General features: G+C 41.0%; 1 protein-coding gene across 1 annotated transcript in view; it reads left to right on the top strand.

Moving 5' to 3' along the window:
• GNAI1 (G protein subunit alpha i1) overlaps positions 1–19,196 on the top strand; it is a 59,818-nt gene that overhangs the window by 14,553 nt on the left and 26,069 nt on the right. The window contains exons 2-4 of the mRNA XM_044983010.1: positions 9,172–9,214; positions 9,297–9,438; positions 17,296–17,453. Of these exons, the coding sequence (XP_044838945.1) occupies positions 9,172–9,214; positions 9,297–9,438; positions 17,296–17,453 (343 nt within the window). The remainder of the gene's footprint in view (positions 1–9,171; positions 9,215–9,296; positions 9,439–17,295; positions 17,454–19,196) is intronic.

Here is a 19,196-nt window from a genome sequence, read left to right as displayed (position 1 = left end):
TGATCGGGAGGTGAGGGGGAGGCGCTGATTGGTGGGGCTGCCAGTGGGTGGGAGGCGGGAGCTGATGGGGGACTGCTGATGTATTACTTTGGCTCTTTGGCAATGTACATTGGTAAATTCTGGCTCCTTCTCAGGCTCAGGTTGGCCACCCCGGTCCAAAGGAAGAAAATATTCGTTCTACACAGGCAGAAGTTACTGCTGTTAAAAGTGAGATTATCACTTCAACAGTCTCTGAATCCAAGTGCTTAACTGACTTCCACCAGTTCACTGGTGTGACTTTCTTTAAAACATCATCAGCAAACATATAGTTTTTGAATAGTTCACTCTTAGTGCTGAAGTTTATTATAGTTGGCATTATGGAGGGATGATTGCTGGATGTCCATGTCATAGCCAACTCCTCCTCTTCAACAGTTAAGGTTTGACCTTGGTACCGAGTATTGAGACTATTTGTAAGAAAATGAACTGGACATAGTGCTTGTCCATTTTATTTTTTTTATTTTTAATGCTTGTAAATTAACTCTGTCATTGCATATTTCTCTTTTTAAGATCACTCAGTTCCTTCCAAATTTCAACACTGTCAGCAATAAAACAGCTATTTCCCTGCATTTTGTTCAGAGCTACAGAAATAGGCTTCAGAGTGCTCAGCATGTGTTCCACATTTCTCTTAAGCCCAATGCTGAGAACTTTGGCTGTGACAGTGCCATCTATTTTTTCACGATTTTGTTCACAAACTGTCTTCAGATTAGGCTAGGTCTTGGTATAGTGCTCAAAATAGTCCACTACTGAATTCCATCGCACATCTTGTGGGAGAGTTAGCTTGGTTCCTCCCACCTTTTTCAGAGCAGCTGCTGCAAAGTGGTTTTTATGGAAGTATTTTGCAATTTCAACAACATTAGCCTTTATTTCTGGAACACTGAAGTCTTTGGCTAGAAGGTGCATCAACTGAGCACTACAACCATATGTTATTAGCTTAGGACTCTAAATAATTTCTTCCCATCTTGGATACGTTTGCAGCATTGTCTGTGACCAAGCTGCGTACTAGACATTTGATTTTTTTTTCACAGTTTGTTATAGCTTTTACTGCTGCTACTTGTAAGTATTCTGCTGTGTGTGCATTTCCTGATGTATCCATTGTTTCTGTAAGGAAGATATTCCCTTCTTCTGTTGTCAGACAAGCACATACAGCAGGATCATTGTGGACATTGCTCCACCCATCAAGACTCAGGTTAACAATTTCACCCTCTAGACATCTTGCACACTGCTCAATTTCTCTTTCATACACTTTATCCAGCAATTTGCCTGCGACATCTGCTCTGCTGGGTGGACTGTATCCTGATCTTAATGACTGAACCATGTTAATGAAGTGTGGGTTCTCAGTCATAGGGAAAGAAGAGTTTGTTGCATAAATAAACCGGGCAATTTTTTCATCCATTACCTCTTTGTAATCTGCTGGTTCTTATCACAAACTTATCTATGGTTGTTTCTGGATGATGATGATTTTTTTTCTTTTTGCTACAGATATACTGTGGCTATGTGACATACATGATGTGACTGAAACACTATCATTGGCAGATAACTCTGAAACTATAGAAAATGGTGATCTTGAAGGTGGATAGGTTTCAGAATCCTGTATGTTGAGGATAGATTCTCCTAAACAAAATAAGTCAATGCAGTTACTCAATTATTATTACCAGACTGCTCATGTAGTATTACTCATTGCATTCACTGACACTCAATACTACTTTAAAGGTGTAATTGTAAAAGAAAGATCTGCCTATCTCAGCTATTTATTTTTTTATCACAACTGCAACTAAAATGATAGTACGATAGAGTTAACAACTATATTTTTTGCTTAAACATGAGAATTCAAGAATAGTCCAGAAGGAAGACAGGAAGTCCTTAAGAAAGAAGTATGGAAATAAAAAGTTCACCAACCAGAAGATCCTGCACGTTTACACATGTTCCTTTCATCATCTTCAACAGAACTTCCTCCTGAGAGGGAACGCTTCTCGTGATGTTCTTTAATTCTGGCAACCAGGCCTTGGATTTCTTTGTGGCACTGTTTGCATTTTGCACGCATGCCTGTCTTACCCACAGGTAGAGGAACTTTATTAAAATATTTCCAAACTGGGTCTCTTTATGGCCTGCTGCCATTATAGGTTTTCTCTTCTAGTGAGAGAATGGTATGATAGATCTCAAATCAATGAAGGCTACTCAGAAAGACCTCAAGACTTCTGGAATATGCTGCTCGAACAGTTTCACTTTTTGTTTCTACTGCCTGTCCCTCCTTTCTCACATTTATCTCCAGACTTCTTCTATGTGTCCAGATCTATTCCGGCCCCAACAATATTCTATTCATTGAACTTTTTTGAAACTTTGCACTTTTAGAGAGCGGTAAGGGATTGACTCTGTGTACACAAATTTGCAGAGGGACAATAGGGTTGAGGTCTGTTATTTCTCACCTCTATATATTATTTATTTAAAAACTTTTTTGCTGTTAACAAGCATGTTATCTCTGGAGACACAAATCCACAGTTTGAGAACTGCAAAACTAAGCATCTCTGATGGTATCCTCTAGACTGAGCATTGAGTCCCATTGGGTAGATAGAAAGATTAACCTAAATAATCTATACAGAAGCCCCTGGAACCCCATAAAATTGGGTCCTTAATCCGTGAACTATTGGAACTCATTTACAAAACTTTCCTTAAACATGACATGAATATATTGTCTCATACTATAGAATTAGAATTTATAATCCCTATTCCATGATGAGATATCTTTGAGCTATAATGTATCTTAAACTATCTTTAGATTGCTTTTTGAGGAAAACTTTTTTATAAAAAAAAATCCAATTTAAATTAGTTTGTTTGATTTTTATTCCCTGGTATTAAAATAAATGATTTAGGGGAAAAAAAACAAAACAAAACACAAAAACTCAGGGCATGTCTATGCTTAAAATGCTGCAGCGAAGATTCTGCCTATGCTGACAGAAGGTCGTCTCCTGTCAGGATAGGTAGTCCATCTCTCCAAGAGGTGGTAGCTAGGTTGACAGTAGAAGTCTCCCGTTGCCCTGGTGCTACCTACACCTAGGGTTAGGTGGGTTTAATTGTGGCATTCAGGAGTGTGGATTTTTCACACCCCAAGCAAAAGTGATGCTGACCAGATTTCCTATTGTAGACCAGGGCTTAGTCACCAACATCTACATAACCTTAACCCTTCCCCTGTTTAAAAAACAAACAAACAACACTTGTAAGGGCAGAGTTAAGGTGATTTGGATGCTGGTGATTGAGACTGTTTCTATTCAATGGTCTGTATGTGCATAGGGTGTTTAGCCTATTTCCATAATTTTTAATGTGTATAGGTTGGCTTTTAACACAGATGTGTTCATTGATACTTCAAAGTGGTGCTTTGCAACCTTAACTGTAATTTAGTTTTGTTTTGGAATTTCATGTCCTTTTGTTTCTGATTTAATACAGTGACAGACTTCTATTGTTTCGCCTGAAAAGCTGAGTGCTGTCTGAATAATAGAATATCAGGGTTGGAAGGAACCTCAGGAGGTCATCTAGTCCAACCTCCTGCTCAAAGCAGGACCAATCCCCAAGTTTCTGTCAGTTAAAATTTTCTCTGCCCTGCTTGCAACCCGTTTTCTTGGAGCAAATAAGATTGTTTTATTAATTCCCTGGCTCTATTCCTGAGCCAGATAGAATTGGAAGCCCAGAACCAGCTCTGTTCTGCAGCTCCAGCTTCCAGCCAAACTCTCTCATTGGCTTCCTCTTAGCCCCACCCTCAATTCACAATCATTCCTCTTTTAATGTTTGCAAGAGGAGATCTCTGTGCTTAGACTTTTAGTATATCCCAGTCATATCCCTAAGGTGGCAGCGTAATATAGTTTGGGGCTTCCCTTCTTTGCTCCCTTATGACGCACCCAAACATGTCACCCTCCAACTCATGGCAGATTTGGAATGCAGTTAAGTTCTTAGCACTCAAAACTTTAGTTATTCGTATAAGGAAACTTTAATTGATAAGCAACTGATGAAGATGTATTTCATTGGTGCAGCTGCACCACTGTAAACTCTCTCTAATGTAGCTATGCCCTTAGACCAGGGGTCCCCAACGCGGTGCCCGCGGGCACATCTAAATGCGCCTGCGTCCTGGCTGGCGGTGGAGCATCCAGTGGCATTTCGGCGGCAACGCCTCTCGATGACGCTGCTTGCCACTGACAAGCGACGTCATCGAGAGGCATCGCCGCCGAAATTCGGCGGCATTTTGGTGGATGCCCCACCGCCGCCACAGTCCTTCGCCAGACAAAAAGATTGGGGACCACTGCCTTAGACTGTTGCAATTAGACATAAAACCAGTGTCTATGGAGTCCATGATTTTAGTGTCTGGCAAAGTTATGAATTTAAGTTTTGAAGGTGTTGTGCACATCTTTTGAAGGTGTTGTGCAGGTTTCCTGTGAGGATGAGGACAGAGATCAGATATGGAATGATCGTTTTGTGGAAATTGTTCGCCCTTGAGTGATAGGGTGTTTTTGTTTCTGGAAGTTTATTCAGGAGTGTAGTGATTTTCTGGTTTCACCCACATTTGTTTTTGCGGTATTTGATGCATGTTGTGATACACATGTATAAGACCCAGGGATCTTGACGGGTGTGTTGTGGGAGGTGTTGATCATCATGCCAGTGGAGATAGGTCTGCATGTTTTGCATCTGTTATGCCAGGGTCTGGTGCCATTTTGAGTTGGACCGTCCTGTAATGTGGGGAACTTGTTTCTGATGATAAGGATGGGGGATTGTTTCAAGGCCAGAAGAGGGCATTCAGGAAAAATTTCTTTCAGGATGTGGTCTCCATCAAGTATGGGTAGTAATTGTTTTGTGAAACCCCCTATGGGTTCTAATGTGGGGTGGTAGGTGATGTGCTAGGCATGTGCAGTAGGTGTTGGGGGAGGGGGGTAAAGCAGAGTTTCTCAGGATATTCAGGTGGCCCATTCCACAGTGGTTTCGTCCACATCTCTCTCTCCTATCTTGGGACTAACAGGGCTACAACCACACTGCAAACAAATATTTTTTTTCTAGCATTCTCAATTTCTAAGTAATGTGGCATATGTCTACAGTCATGAAACTCTTAACTTTTGCTCTCTTACCATTTCAGTTTTTAATTGTAGACTTCTAAATCTGTAGAAGAATTCTATTTCAAACCTAATGTAAGCATATAAACTAATTTCTCCAGTCAAGTTAGAGGGATATTGAAAATGGGCCTTAAAATGGAAGTTTAAATTCAACATGAGCTATGAAATCATGACCAATTTCTCCATTATATTATACTTTGATACTATTGTGATAATTATATATACTGTAATATACTATAATTATATATACTGTTCTGCTTCTTAAATGGTTTTATTTGCTCATTCTGAAATACTATTTATCAGGCTTTATCAGCCCTAGTCAGCTCTTCCTGAGAAAGTTATGTATGTACCTATATACTCAATCATAAGTTGGTTCGTTTATAAGCCGACACCCCCCCGATGGATAAGTGAAAATGGAAAATTTTTATGACCCATTCATAAGCCGACTCTATAATTCAGGGGTCAGCAAACTTTGGCTCCCAGGCCATCATGGTTTGTTTACCTCGAGTGTCTGCAGGCACGGATGTAACCCTAAGTAAACAAAGTGTCCCAGCATGCCATCTGCTTACCTTGACAGGCCAGGACAGCAACTGGTGGGGAAAATTTTGGGGGGGGGGAGAAGCTGGGGGTCAGGGGAGTAACCCCTGTGACCACCCTCCACATGACCTCACCCTAGCCCGGGGCACCCACACTTTCCCCATCCCATCCCTTCCCACCTTATCTGGGGAGGGCCAGGGAGGGATGTCTCTGGCCTGGCTGGAGCTGCTCTGGCAGGCTGGGCCGGGTGGCATGGCCGCAGTGTGCCAGCCCCGGAGCTGCAGCTGCTTCAAAGGCTGGGGGGAGAGCAGCATGGCCAGAAGCGGAGACTCTGGCCCTGCTTCTTTCCTTCTGGCTCTGCTGCCTCTCCTTGCTCCCTCTGTTGGTGGGAGGGGCTGTGGCCCACCTCTTCGTCTCTATACCCGTTCATAAGCTGACCCCCTTTTCTGGTGCCTCCCTTTTTTACTTAAAAAAATTTCGGCTTATGAACGAGTATTTACTGTACTTATTTTAAGTTGTGAATGACTGAATTTGAAGAAATTAATGCAACTGAAGATAGAAAGATAAAAATAGAGCCCATCTAATCTTCTGTAGTTTGGGATTTTGACACAAACAGACTGTTTTTATCCATTCCATCATTTCAGATTTCTTTACAGGCCACCTCATCATTAATATACAGTGCTACTCCACCATCTTTACCTTTATTTCTGTCTTTCCTGAAGAGCACATACCCTTCAATACCTGTACTCCAGTTATGACTACTGTTCCACCGTGTTTCTGTTATCCCTATAATATCTGTTTCCCCTTGCACCAGTTATTCTAGTACCTCCATTTTGTTACCCAGGCTCCTTGCATTTGGTGTACAAACATCTTAGTTGTTTCTGCTCGGCTTCGCACAGATTCTTCACCTGATTAGGTACAGTCATTGTACTGCTTGTATCTCTTACTTGACTGGTGGTGTCATTTGTTTGTGTTGAGCAGGTGGAGAACATTGTCCCTACCAAGTTTCTCCAAGCTGTCAACACAGAGCTCTTAGTTTTGATGAGGGGCAGAAAGGTGACTGGAGGCAAAGATCATGGACAGGGAGAATAAAGGAAAGGTTTCCTCCTCCACTGATAAAAGACTAGCTCAGGCTCCTTTGGACCCCTCTTCTTCTTCTTGTAGCGAACAGTACAGTAGTGGAGAAACCAAACCAGCAGCCACTAGTGGCAGGGCTTCTCCTGTTCTTGCAGGTGTGTGCCCTCTGCAGATAGTTGCAGGAACTATATAGTCAGAGTGTATGGAGTTCTTGAACTGTGCCTTCCAAAGTGAGAGCAAGCAGAAAGAGATGCCTCATGATCCCCTTCTATCCCAAATGGAAATCAGACTATTGTTCACTGAAGCTCTGCAGTCCTGTGGGGATTGCTAAGTGTCCACCTCCCTTTCTCCTTGTAAGGATGCAGGACGCTTTCTAATCTCAGACCAATATGATTCAGATGATATGGAATGTTAGGTAGAAATTGTTCCTTCCACCTTGGAATATAGCACATGCCAACAATAAGCTCTTGCTCACCACCTAGAAAAGCTAACGATCAGATGCAAAAAGGGCAAATATTTTATTCTCAATCTGGAATCCCTGGAGAAAATTGTGATTTGGGGATTGTTTAATTTGGGGGGAGAGAGGTGGATTAACAAGGCTGCCTTTAAAATATAGTAGTCCCACAAGACAAAGCTATTGTTCAGTATCTAAAACTTCTCCCCCTCATCCATTCTTGGTACAGGGAGACCCTGATCTCAGTAGATAGAGCTGTTGACCGGAATGATTTAGTAGACTGAAAATTCCCTCAAGAAAGGTTTCAAGTCCTCTTCCATAAACCTGTGTTTCCATGGCACACTTGGTTCTGACATAGTGGTTTTTTCTTTGGTGGTATTTATTTATTTATTTTTAGTGATGTAGCTGCACTCATGCAAGCCTCTAGTGTTAGTTGCATTAGTACAACTTGCCCCAGTTTGTCACTTTTTACATGAGTACAGTGGAGGATTTCACAAGTGCAGCTATGTAGACAAGCCCTGAGGGTAGGATGGAATTATGGGAAGGGGGAGAAAGATTCTTCTCCTTTCCCATGTATGGTAGGCAGGAGGCACCAACTTTATTAGACATACTTACTAGAGGTTAAGTATCAGAGGGGTAGCCGTGTTAGTCTGGATCTGTAAAAGCAGCAGTGGGTATTCACCCACGAAAGCTCATGCTGCAAAACGTCAGTTAGTCTATAAGGCGCGACAGGATTCTTTGCTGCTTTTACTAGAGGTTGATACTAAAGTTGGAGGACTCGTGTAGTCAATCCTCTTTCCCTTCTTATCAGTTGAGATTGGGAAATATTTGTCCCTAGAGCTCATTGATGGTGTTGGGGAACCCTCCTCTCCCTTCCTTTACTTATCATGTCTCTCTGTGGCTGTATGGAATGTGATTATGTGGTACCATATAAGGGTTCTATCAGTAGGAGTTTAGGATGGCTGCATTATTCATGAGTAGTGAAGCTACAAGTGAGTTATGAAGTCTTCAGAAGAACCTCTGAGAATATGTATGTAGTATGTGTATGTGCATGTACACACACACTCTTCAGATTGTGGTAAAATGTACCGTCCCAGGCACAGAATTTATGTCCATTTTTTACTATGATGAAGTGATAAATAAAAAACCCAAAACTACTTACATATGGAGGAGAGGGAATCATTCATTGCTGTATATTTCATGTGAATAACAAATTACTTACACAAATGATTTTCATAACTTTTTAAAAAGTATAAATTGTTCTTAGACTGAATCTCATACAACTTTTAGCCCAAGTCAAGCTGAAAGACATGTTAAGTGCCAGAAGCTGACTAATGAAATGATTGACATAGTGTACTAAAAGCTGTACCTAGTTTTTGTTAATGCAGTCCCATTGTGCCTTTTAGTTCGTGCTAGCAGGGTCTACCTGGGGCAACTCCGGTAAACACTTTAGTGTGCTTTGCAACTCACACACCCATAGCCTGCATTGTGGGGCCCACAGACAAGCCTTTAGATGTCACAGTAATGACATTTTTATTACACTGTCTTTCAGGGGAGGTATTGTGAAAACATGTGAGGGAAAAAGTTGTCAATTTATTGGTTTAGTTCAGGGGTGGGCAAACTTAGTTAGTGGATTCTACACATATATATTTGGCCGCTTGTTTGTATTAGAAATTCCTGCAATTTTTTTAAATGAGAAGATTGTGTGGCTTGATGGAGTATAGCTATGAATATAAAGGCATTTCAGAGTTAAATCTCCTCCTGTTGTAAGTGTCAAAAACAAGAAATTGTAATTTAAACTTCCTGTCTGATGTTAAAAGGTAACTCGTAAAAATTGTGTTTTAAAATTCTTCAGTAATATATCAGTTGTTAAGGGATTCTTGAAAGATGAAAACTGACTTTTTAACTGCTAGCTTTGGAAACGAAGGGAAGTCAAGAAGGATGTCTTTTAATAATTTTTACCCTTTTATTTTTCAGGAGCTGGTGAATCAGGGAAAAGCACGATTGTAAAGCAAATGAAGTAAGTATGGTTAAAAGATATAACTGAAATGATTTACTTGCTTGCATTTGAATAGAAGACTTAATATTATTTTCCTCCATAGGATTATCCACGAAGCTGGTTATTCAGAAGAAGAATGTAAACAATACAAAGCTGTTGTCTACAGTAATACCATTCAGTCCATTATTGCTATCATTAGAGCAATGGGGAGATTGAAGATAGACTTCTGTGATCCAACCAGGGCTGTGAGTATTGAAGTACATACAAATGTAGATATGCCGCTAACATGCCATATGTTGTTCAAGCATCATTTTCTGTCCATTGTTGCTTCATGGTAAAGATATTAGAATTTTTTTCCCCTATCCACACTCCAAAAAAGAAGAGAAAAAAAAACCCAAACTCCTTAGAGTGAGAAAAGTACTTTTCAGAATAACACAGAATCTAAAGTTTCAGAGTAGAGCAGCCATGTTGTTCTGTTTCTGCAAAAAAGAACAGGAGTACTTGTGGCACCTTAGAGACTAACAAAGGTGTGAGGATACTTAACATGGGGAAATAAATAGTATCCTTTCACCTCTTGTCAACTGTCTGAAATGGGCCATCTTGATTATCACTACAAAAGGTTTTTTTTTTCTCCTGCTGATAATTGCTCATCTTAATTAATTAGCCTCTTAGAGTTGATATGGCTACTTCCACCTTTTCATGTTCTGTATGTGTATATATATCTCCTTACTATATGTTCCATTCTGTGCATCTGAAGAAGTGGGCTGTAGCCCACGAAAGCTTATGCTCAAATAAATTTGTTAGTCTCTAAGGTGCCACAAGTACTCCTGTTCTTTTTACAGAATCTAAAGAACTTTGGCAACATTTATACAAACCTACCTTGTCTTACAGGTGCAGACTGACAAAAATATTATTAGTCCACTTTTAACATTGCAAATAAATGACAATTTTCCTTTGCAGGAGGTTTGATTTATAGAGCTCCGTAAATGTCATTGCACTTTACATGGTATATGGCTGTTCAAATTTTCCTTCTGCCTCATGTGGAGAATGGATTTGAACTTATTTCCTACATCCCAAGTGAATGCCCTAACTGCTACTCTACACAGTCGTTCTGCTCCTCTGTCCGAATGCATAATTATTTATTCATTTATAGACATTGGAACAGTTTCAACAGGAAAAATTGAGACTCTGCACCAGAATATCCCATAGCACAGTGCTTCAGGCACTCACCTGAGAGATGGGAAATTTGTTTTCAGATTGCTTCTACATCAGACATGGGAGAATTGTACCCACGCCTCCCACATTCTGGGTGAGTGCTCTGACCACTGGGCTAAAACTTATAAGGTGGGCCTCCCCAGCCCTTTTGCGTGAGTTTAGGCATGCCCTGAGCACACCTGCCAGATCAGGCCTTGCAGGTGAGTTTGGTGGGGAAATGCCTAGTTTGATGGCTAAAGCATAAGAGGTGCCCACGCACCTAGACTCGGGCATCTGTGCACATACACACTTGCAGAAATTTGGGTATCTAGGGACTTTTAACAGAGGATACTCAAGCACCCAGGGAAAGTATCTACAGAATTAGGCGTTGGGTAAGAAGGGGTTTTGAGGACCTCAGTAATACCCAGATGTTGGATTTAACACCTAAAATGGCAGTCCGTACCCTGGAATGCATAAAAAGTTATTGTACTCAATGGAGGTGGAGGTCAGTGTGTGGAATATTCATTGGCTGCAGCAGCTGAAGCAGGAAGTAGCCCTGGTATGGGCTAGTCTTCGCAGAAGGGTCACAGAGGAAGGGGAGAGATTCTGCAAATCATGTACTGAAAGAAACTTATAAAGTATTTATTTGTATTACATGTTTTATTTATTATTTAGTACTTTAGGGTCTTGTGCCATATTTACTTTTTCCTCACACGTCAAGATTGCAAGCTTGAATGACAGAAAGGGGGTGGGTGGGAACAAAGAACAAGGGGAAGAAAAATGGTTTTATCAGGAAAGAAGCACCATTTTATATGTTGACGCTTTGCATTTTATACCTCTTTTATGTGAATGTCTCAAAACCACTTTTTTCTAACATTAATGACTATAGCCACAATGCCCCTATGTAGTAGCCATTATCATAATTTTGCAGGGAAGAGTGTGAACAGAGATTTTCAGCTGTCTAAGGCCACCAAGTCAGTGGCAAAGCTGGGAGTAGAACCCAGATCTTCAGATTCCAGTCCTATATTTAGACTACTAGATAATGCTGCTTTGCTTTTGACATTGAGTTTATAGTGATGGGTAAGACAGAAATGATAATGGTTTGGCTAATAGGGGTTACTAGATCATTAGTTTTCTTGTTATATATGAAACAAGAAAATTTATATAGATAATAATGTGCTCAGAACCTGCAAATTATGCACACATCTAGTCTTTATGACCTTGTTTCTCTCACTGTTACTCTCATTTTCCTCACCTGTTGCTTAGTTTGTTCTCCAACTGGGTGTGTCTTGCCTCTTGTAATCTCTCTAGGACAGGCATTGTCTCTGTGTGGCTTAACCTGGCTCCCTGGGAAGGGTATTGTGATGATCTTCTACTCCTGGGGGAATTATGCACCACTGCACATGCACAGAATTTTTTTTCCTCAACAGAAAATCATTCTGCTCCAGAATGCTGCAGTTCCACCTTTTGCCCACCAGAAGCTGCTGTGGTGCCAGAACAGGTGGCTGGGTTCATGTTGCTGGCTATTCTGGCGCCACAGCGGCCTCTGGTGGGTGAAAGGTGGAACTACAGCAATTCTTGGGAAGAATGTATTTCCTGCATGGGGGGAAAAATTTATGCACTAGACATGAATTTTGCAGTGGCGCAGAATTCCCCCAGGTGTAAATGTTGAACTGACTGCTTTTGGGTGGGTGATGACTCTTTATTGTGATGGTATTCAAAAATAATTACTATATTAATAGCGGTAACAAGAAGGAGATGGAGAGATAAATTAGTGACTCATAAGGAGGAGATGACTAAGTTTTGTGACATTTTTTTCTTCGTGTAATGCATAAATTTAGTCAGGTCACTTGTTTCCTGTCTGTAGGAACAGGACAAACCCAATTCTGTTTGTTTTGTAAAAAATTACAATAGTCCAGAGTTCTGGGTGCATATATACAATTTCACTCATATATATATATATACACAATAAAATCAACTTTATATTTTATTTATTTATATAGATAGATAGATAGATAATATAAAGTTGATTCTATTCTGAATTCTTGCTGCAGTGTAAATTTACATATTGACTGAGAAAATAGGTCATTTAAGTAGCTCTGTGGACTTGGTTTATCACGAATTGGCATGCTTGATGGGGGACAAAACCTTCAGCATATATAGCTCTGTAGTATCAACATTGACTTTATTTAAACACTTCAGGAAGCAGAAAAGGTCTCTGTGTGTGTGGGTGTGTACACACACCCACACACACACACACCTCTACCCCGGTATAACGCTGTCCTCAGGAGCCATTATAGGTGAAACTGCATTATATCAAACTTCCTTTGATCCACCAGAGTGCGCTGCTCCGCCCCCCTCCCCCTCCCCGGAGCGCTGCTTTACCGTGTTATCTCTGAATTCGTGTTATATCAGGTCGCGTTATATCGGGCTAGAGGGGTGTGTGTGTGCTTAACATTGTTTCAAAGTTATGTCGCTGCTCCATTAGGGAACATGCTCGTTTAAAGTTGTGCAATGCTCCCTTATAACGTCGTTTGGCTGCCTGCTCTGTCCACTGCTTGTAAGGTTCTGTGGAAGAGCAGCGACTTTGCAAGGGAGCATTGCACAAGTTCCTCTTCTCGGCGTCCTCCCCCTCCCTCACAGTGCTTCCCCCCACCAGGACTTTCTAGGAGGGAGGGGGAAGTGCTGCGTCCCCGCTCCTCCCCCTCCCTCCCAGAAAGTCCTAAGCGCTGCCAAACAGCTGTTTGGCAGCAGGGAAGCACTGGGAGGGTGGGGGACGCGGCGTGCTCCAGAGAGGAGGTAGAGTGGGGGCGGGAAGAGGTAGGCCTGGAGTGGAACAGGGCCAAGAAGAGGCGGGCCTGGAGCATCCCCAGGCAAAGTCAGCGCCTGTTCTTCTGTGGGGAAGCTGCTACTGTGCCTGTGTGGGGTAAGCCAGGGGCACCTCCCAACCACAGTACAGTACTGTACAGTATATAATGCCTTTTGTCTGCCCCCCAAAAATTTCCTTGGTACATAACCCCCGCATTTACATTAAATCTTATGGGAAAATTGGATTAGTTTAATATCATTTCACTGAAAGTTGTTTTTTTTTCAGGAACATAACTACCACGTTAAGTGAGGAGTTACTCTGTGTGTGTGTGTGTGTGTACACACACAGTAACTCCTCACTTAATGTGTGTGTGTATATAATTAGTGTGTGTGTGTGTGTGTGTGTACAGTGAGTGTGTGTGTGTGTATATAATTTATTTTCCTGAAAGTGACTTTGGTCCAGCTAAATCTGTCAGTGTAGTCTTGGTATGAAAAATAGGAAATCAGGGGAAGTGTGTTTTGAGGCTCTTTCTTTCTGCTTTATTGTTGTCAGTACATACCCTCTCCTCCCACTACACCATCACCCAGCAGGCCAGAGATGATGCCAAGTTGGGAAGAGTACTGTTGCAATCTGCATGTCTATGAACTCTAAACCCACCTCCTTGGGTACCGCTTGTGAGTCATCTAATGTGGAATGGACATGACCAAGTTCTTGAAGAAGAAAAAATGATTACTAATGTTTCCGTAACTATTGTTCTTCAAAATGTGTGGTTCGTGTCCATTCCACGACCCACCCTCCTGCCCCTCTGTCAGAGTTAGTCAGCAAGAAGGAACTGAGAGGGTAAGGGGCCAGCCAGGCCCTTTATACCAGCACATGGCACCAGAGGGCGCTAGAGCCAGCCTGCCAGATACCACTGAGGGAAAAATCTCTGGTGATGGTGCATGTACACTTAATGTGGAATGGACATAAGCAACACATCGCAAAGAACAATAGTTACAGAAAAGTTAGTAACTGTTTTTTCCTGAAGGGAAGCCCCTCTATTCCAGACTGTTTAAGGGAAGGATGGAAGAAACCCCACATTACCTAACTTCATAAAAAGAAGAGTTGATCCTAATGCCCCCTAATACAGCCACACTTGGTGTGTCTACTGTTTCTGTAAAGGGAAATGTGGCACTGACGGATAAGTATAAGTCATGAAACAAAAAGTAGATTTGTTGATGGAATTGGAGGTGGGATGAAGAGAAGCAGGTGATTGTTCTGTGCTCCATAAATTGTGCCCTGCATCGTGCAGCCCCTATTTACATTTCTAACCTGGTCACCTTTTGAATCCAAGGTCTCCTATTCCTTTCCATTCCACCAAAGATACCGGTCTAATTGAGACCGTCTTTCCATCTTCTGCAGCAGGAGCTGTCTCTGTGTCTCTTGCCATGCTCCCCTTTGCTTTATAGTATGTTTCTCAGTTCTGTTGTCAAGGCTTCACTGTTTTATTCAAACCATTCCAGAGAAATCACCCCTGCCACTCTCAAAAAAATATGCTTATACTTCAAAACAAAACAAATATTTCAACTACTCAGATGTATATATTCATAAAGAGAATATCTGTGTATTTAACAAATGTCCTTTCTTGGTGTCTGTTACTACTTCAGTTGTTTATGTAATCCATTGTTGAGATTCTGCTCCGTGGGGCAGGGTTTTTTCATCTTTGTATTTAAGTGTGTAGAACAGCTGTGGTCAAATTCTGCCCTCGTTTACACCTGTCAGTCTAATTGTCCTTCAGTGAAAGTTTCGCTCTTGTAAATGAAGGCAAAATTTGAACTGCAATCTCTTTCCTGGAGAACTGGGACCCATATTTGAGTTTGTGGCAAACAAGCAAGCCTTGCCTGTGAGAGAATCAGAGCAAAAAGACCAGGACATATAATTCTCGTGATGTTGGGAGATGCCATTCCTGTACTATCATGTCAAACAGATCTGAAAATTAAGCTGTAAGGAAGGTGGTTTTTTATTCTTGTGCTTAGACTTGTGTGTATTGAAGGTCAGAGCAGTATAAGTGTAAGATAAGAAATTTTTAACTAGTGATACTATGATATGACTTATGAATTCCACAGTGTTCTAATATGATAATATAATAGTTAACCCCCCTCAAAACAAGAACTGCTTTTCATTCTCACCATATCTAGAAATGGGAGGAGAAATAAAATGCAATAATCCGATGCATGTATCACAAAAATTACTCATGATTGAACAGTTTTCTATATTCTGCTTTTTATTCAACAGTTTAGTTTTTAAACCTCCCAAATTTGTTCTATTAAAAACTATTAACTGCTCGATGTTGGCCAGCATTGAGAGAGAATGGATTCTTGCTGGGTAAAATAGGCTTACAGGTTAATACCTCTTCTATTCTTTCCAGAAATACTAGAAAACATTTTCTTGTATATTGAGACGATTGGTTACCTGATGCATCTGCTGACAGAAGAGGAGGAATGCTTTGAGGAGAGCTAGCAATTTATGGCTTCTACTCAGAGCTGATTTTTTTTTTGTAGGTCTTTAAAAATAGTGTACTACAAATTCAGAATTCACGTAAATGTATCTGTAAAAATTTGAGTGTAAATATAACTGTATCCAGTTGGTTTTGAGGGCTAAAATGGGATTGGAGTTTGACTTCAACTTGAAATACGTTGGATCCACTTATTTTTCTTGTTGAGATCTTACAAATTTCTTTATCAATAAAATTTAATGTCTTCACGCAAATATTTGATTTACTACCAGTCAATATATTAAAAACTTCAATTAATAGGCTTTTATTTTCTACAGTTGGGTGGACAGACTCATACTTGTGCTACTGTACTAAACATAGATGTGTAGCTGTTGCAGCTTGGGCTTTGAAGCCTCGGCACGAGTGGGCTTTAGAGCCCGAGCTCCAATCTGAGTTGCAACTTCAAAGTATTGTCTACACTGCTATTTTTAGTGTAGTAGTGTAACCTTTGGTTGGGCTAGAGTTCACTTCATTGCCCTTCTCCAGTGCCTTAAAAAACCCAGCTCCCATAGAAAAGCAGCAAGAGACTCAGAATTCTGTCTCTAAAGATTTTTCAGCAATGATTCTACAGGGTCAACCTCCCCACATTCAAGTCCCAAAAAGAACAAAAGGAATAAGCTTAATTAAGTACCAACTTTATAAAATCTTATGATAAAGAAACATAGTTAATAATTTATTTTTTACAACATAACATGGCTGCTTTATAATCCACATATGTTATCTTCACAGTTTATACATAAGCATAAATAAAGAAAACAAATTAAATCTAAACAGGTCAGTCCCCACAGAAACCCAGTTAAAAGAAACTGAGTTCCCAAAAGCTTAGGTTGAGTTCACCTGAGTCTCTATTAGTCTTTGATCACAAAATGTATATAGTCTGCTGAGTTAAAAGCAACATCTCACCACTTGTTTGTAGAAATCTTTAGTTGGAATCCATGAAGACTCTTCCTCCTGCTCTGCTGAAATGAACTCAGTTAGCTAGTTAGCTACAATTAATCAGCCACTTAGTTCAGTATATATTTTTTTTTCTTTAAACTGCTGCAAAATACTTTAGAGTTAGAGAAAACAGTCAGCTTTCTGCTCCAGGAGCACAGCTTCTCCCAAACTACATAGGGCATATGGCCTTTTGTAAAGTAGCTGCCCTGACTACTTGCCCTCATGGAGTCTGAGTTCAGGAACAGGGAACGTATTTATCATTCCCAAAACTGCCACACCCAAGTCCAGAAACTTCTGAATGTGGAGATCTAATTGTGCATCTGCCTAGCAATAAGGACCCAAGCACAACTTATTCCTACTCCACCCCCATAGATCTCTTAAAGAGATCTCCCTATTAGGCACATGGGTTACAGTAGCACGAGCTCTGTGAGACCTAGTCTGCCAGCCTGGGTCGGGAGGCCACTGTCATGGGCTGTGTAGACATACTCATTTCCTTAGTCTACTAATTCATCCATTTGCTGTGGACTGGGCTGATGCTTTTAAGTCCTTCTATTAACTTAAAGGAATGATATGGATTTCGGCTCTAGCTTTTTTTTACCCTCAAGTTTTCTGTTTCCATGTTTCTTACAGGATGATGCCCGACAACTCTTTGTACTAGCTGGAGCAGCAGAGGAAGGATTTATGACCACGGAACTTGCAGGAGTTATCAAGAGATTGTGGAAAGATAGTGGAGTTCAAGCCTGTTTCAATAGATCCAGAGAATACCAGCTTAATGATTCTGCAGCTTAGTAAGTGTAGAACTGATACTATGTTGATGGGAGTCTTAGAAGTACCTAGATAGTCCTTTTCTGGGATCAGACAGTTGCAGCAGTCCTGAAATAGAAGTCTGAACTCGAAGAAAAGGAGTTGGGTGGGGAACCTAAGTGTTGTGCTGGAATTAACAGGTCAAATCTGTGAGCAGTACCCAGAGCAGTTTAATGTAAGAAATACAAACTAACAGGTACTCTTGAGTGCTTTATATGGCCATTTATTTTATTTTTGCCCATATAGTGGAGCTGGGGGGAGTTGTGGTCTCAGGGCTACTTGTTCCGTATATGAAAACCTTTCATGACTGTTGGCTCTGAATCAGCATTGTCAATTGAACTTTGCTTCACTTCCATTACATTGGTATTTTTGGGTGCTACCACAGTATTAATCAGGATTTGTCTTTGTTGTGCTAGGCACTGTACAGATGCATAGATAGATATAGTTCTTGCCCTAATGAGTTTAAAACTAATTAAGACTAGATGCAGCAAGAGAGGAAAAACAGATGGAAAATAGGGTAAGAGGAGGATGATGATAGTAATAAGATGAAGCAATTACAGGCTTGTGTAAATCATGATTCTGAATTATCTGAAAGGATTCTAAGTTTAATAAATCTTCTGTTCCTGATTGCTCTTCAAATTTGCTGCTACTAGTTTTTTTGCAGTAGAAAGGAAAAGGATCGGGGGAGAGTGGCTGAAGCATATCTCAAGCATAAATTACCAAGACCGAACCGTACACCGGCTAAATGATTGGTTTAATTTTCGATTCAAATCCATATATAATGAACAAAAACATGATGCCATTAGTGCACTGAGATACTATAGATCAGTATTTCTCAACCTTTTTGATACCAGGGACTGGCTTGCTGCCTTCCTAAACTGTGTCAGGGAGATCTCGGGGACCAGCATTGGTCTACGGATCAGTTGTTGAAAAACACTGCTGGAGAGATCTCCAGCCTGCTTTTATCTGCTCTGCACCTGAATGACAGCATGAACTTTCTAGACTCTTCAAGCCATCGAGAATAGGGACAAACAGGATGAAACTCAAGGTAGCAAATAACTTAATAGAAAGATAAGCCTGAAGAAAGCACATCCAGGACAAAAAGAACTTGAAAGTCACTTTTGTGGGTCATTTTCCTACTTCTAATAAGATCCCTCAGTCTCTATGGCTTCAGTATGTTAGGTAACTAGCTTTATTGGGGAAATAGGCATTCCTTTTTGAGTGATAGTCCCTATTATATTCCACATGTGCCCGGAGCCGAAGCTTTTCAAAGTAGTTTTGCTCAGTGGTCCGCATATTTGCTCTTGTATTGCCTTGTAGTTTCGCCTGAGTGATAAAAGTCTGCACCATTTGCTAGATCTGCCAGTCCCAGTGCCAGATCTGCGTACCCCTCCTGCTTTGGCTGTTGGCATCCCAGATGCCTTTACCGGTTCCGGATACTTTTGACTCTGGGGAAACTCGGAAGCACTCCCAGCCCTCACAAACTGTTCACTCTGGAGGGAGCTACGTCACTGCATGTTTTTTTTTTTGTTTTAATGGAGATAGCTTATCTCCTAGAACTGGAAGGGACCTTGAAAGGTCATTGAGTCCAGCCCCCTGTCTTCACTAGCAGGACCAAGTACTGATTTTGCCCCAGATCCCTAGGTAGCCCCCTCAAGGATTGAACTCACAACCCTGGGTTTAGCAGGCCAATGCTCAAACCACTGAGCTATCCCCCTGTTCTGATG

The sequence above is a fragment of the Mauremys mutica genome, chromosome 1 (assembly GCF_020497125.1).
Source record: "Mauremys mutica isolate MM-2020 ecotype Southern chromosome 1, ASM2049712v1, whole genome shotgun sequence".
Lineage (NCBI taxonomy): Eukaryota > Metazoa > Chordata > Testudines > Geoemydidae > Mauremys > Mauremys mutica.
This window is presented reverse-complemented; position numbering and strand designations above follow the sequence as displayed.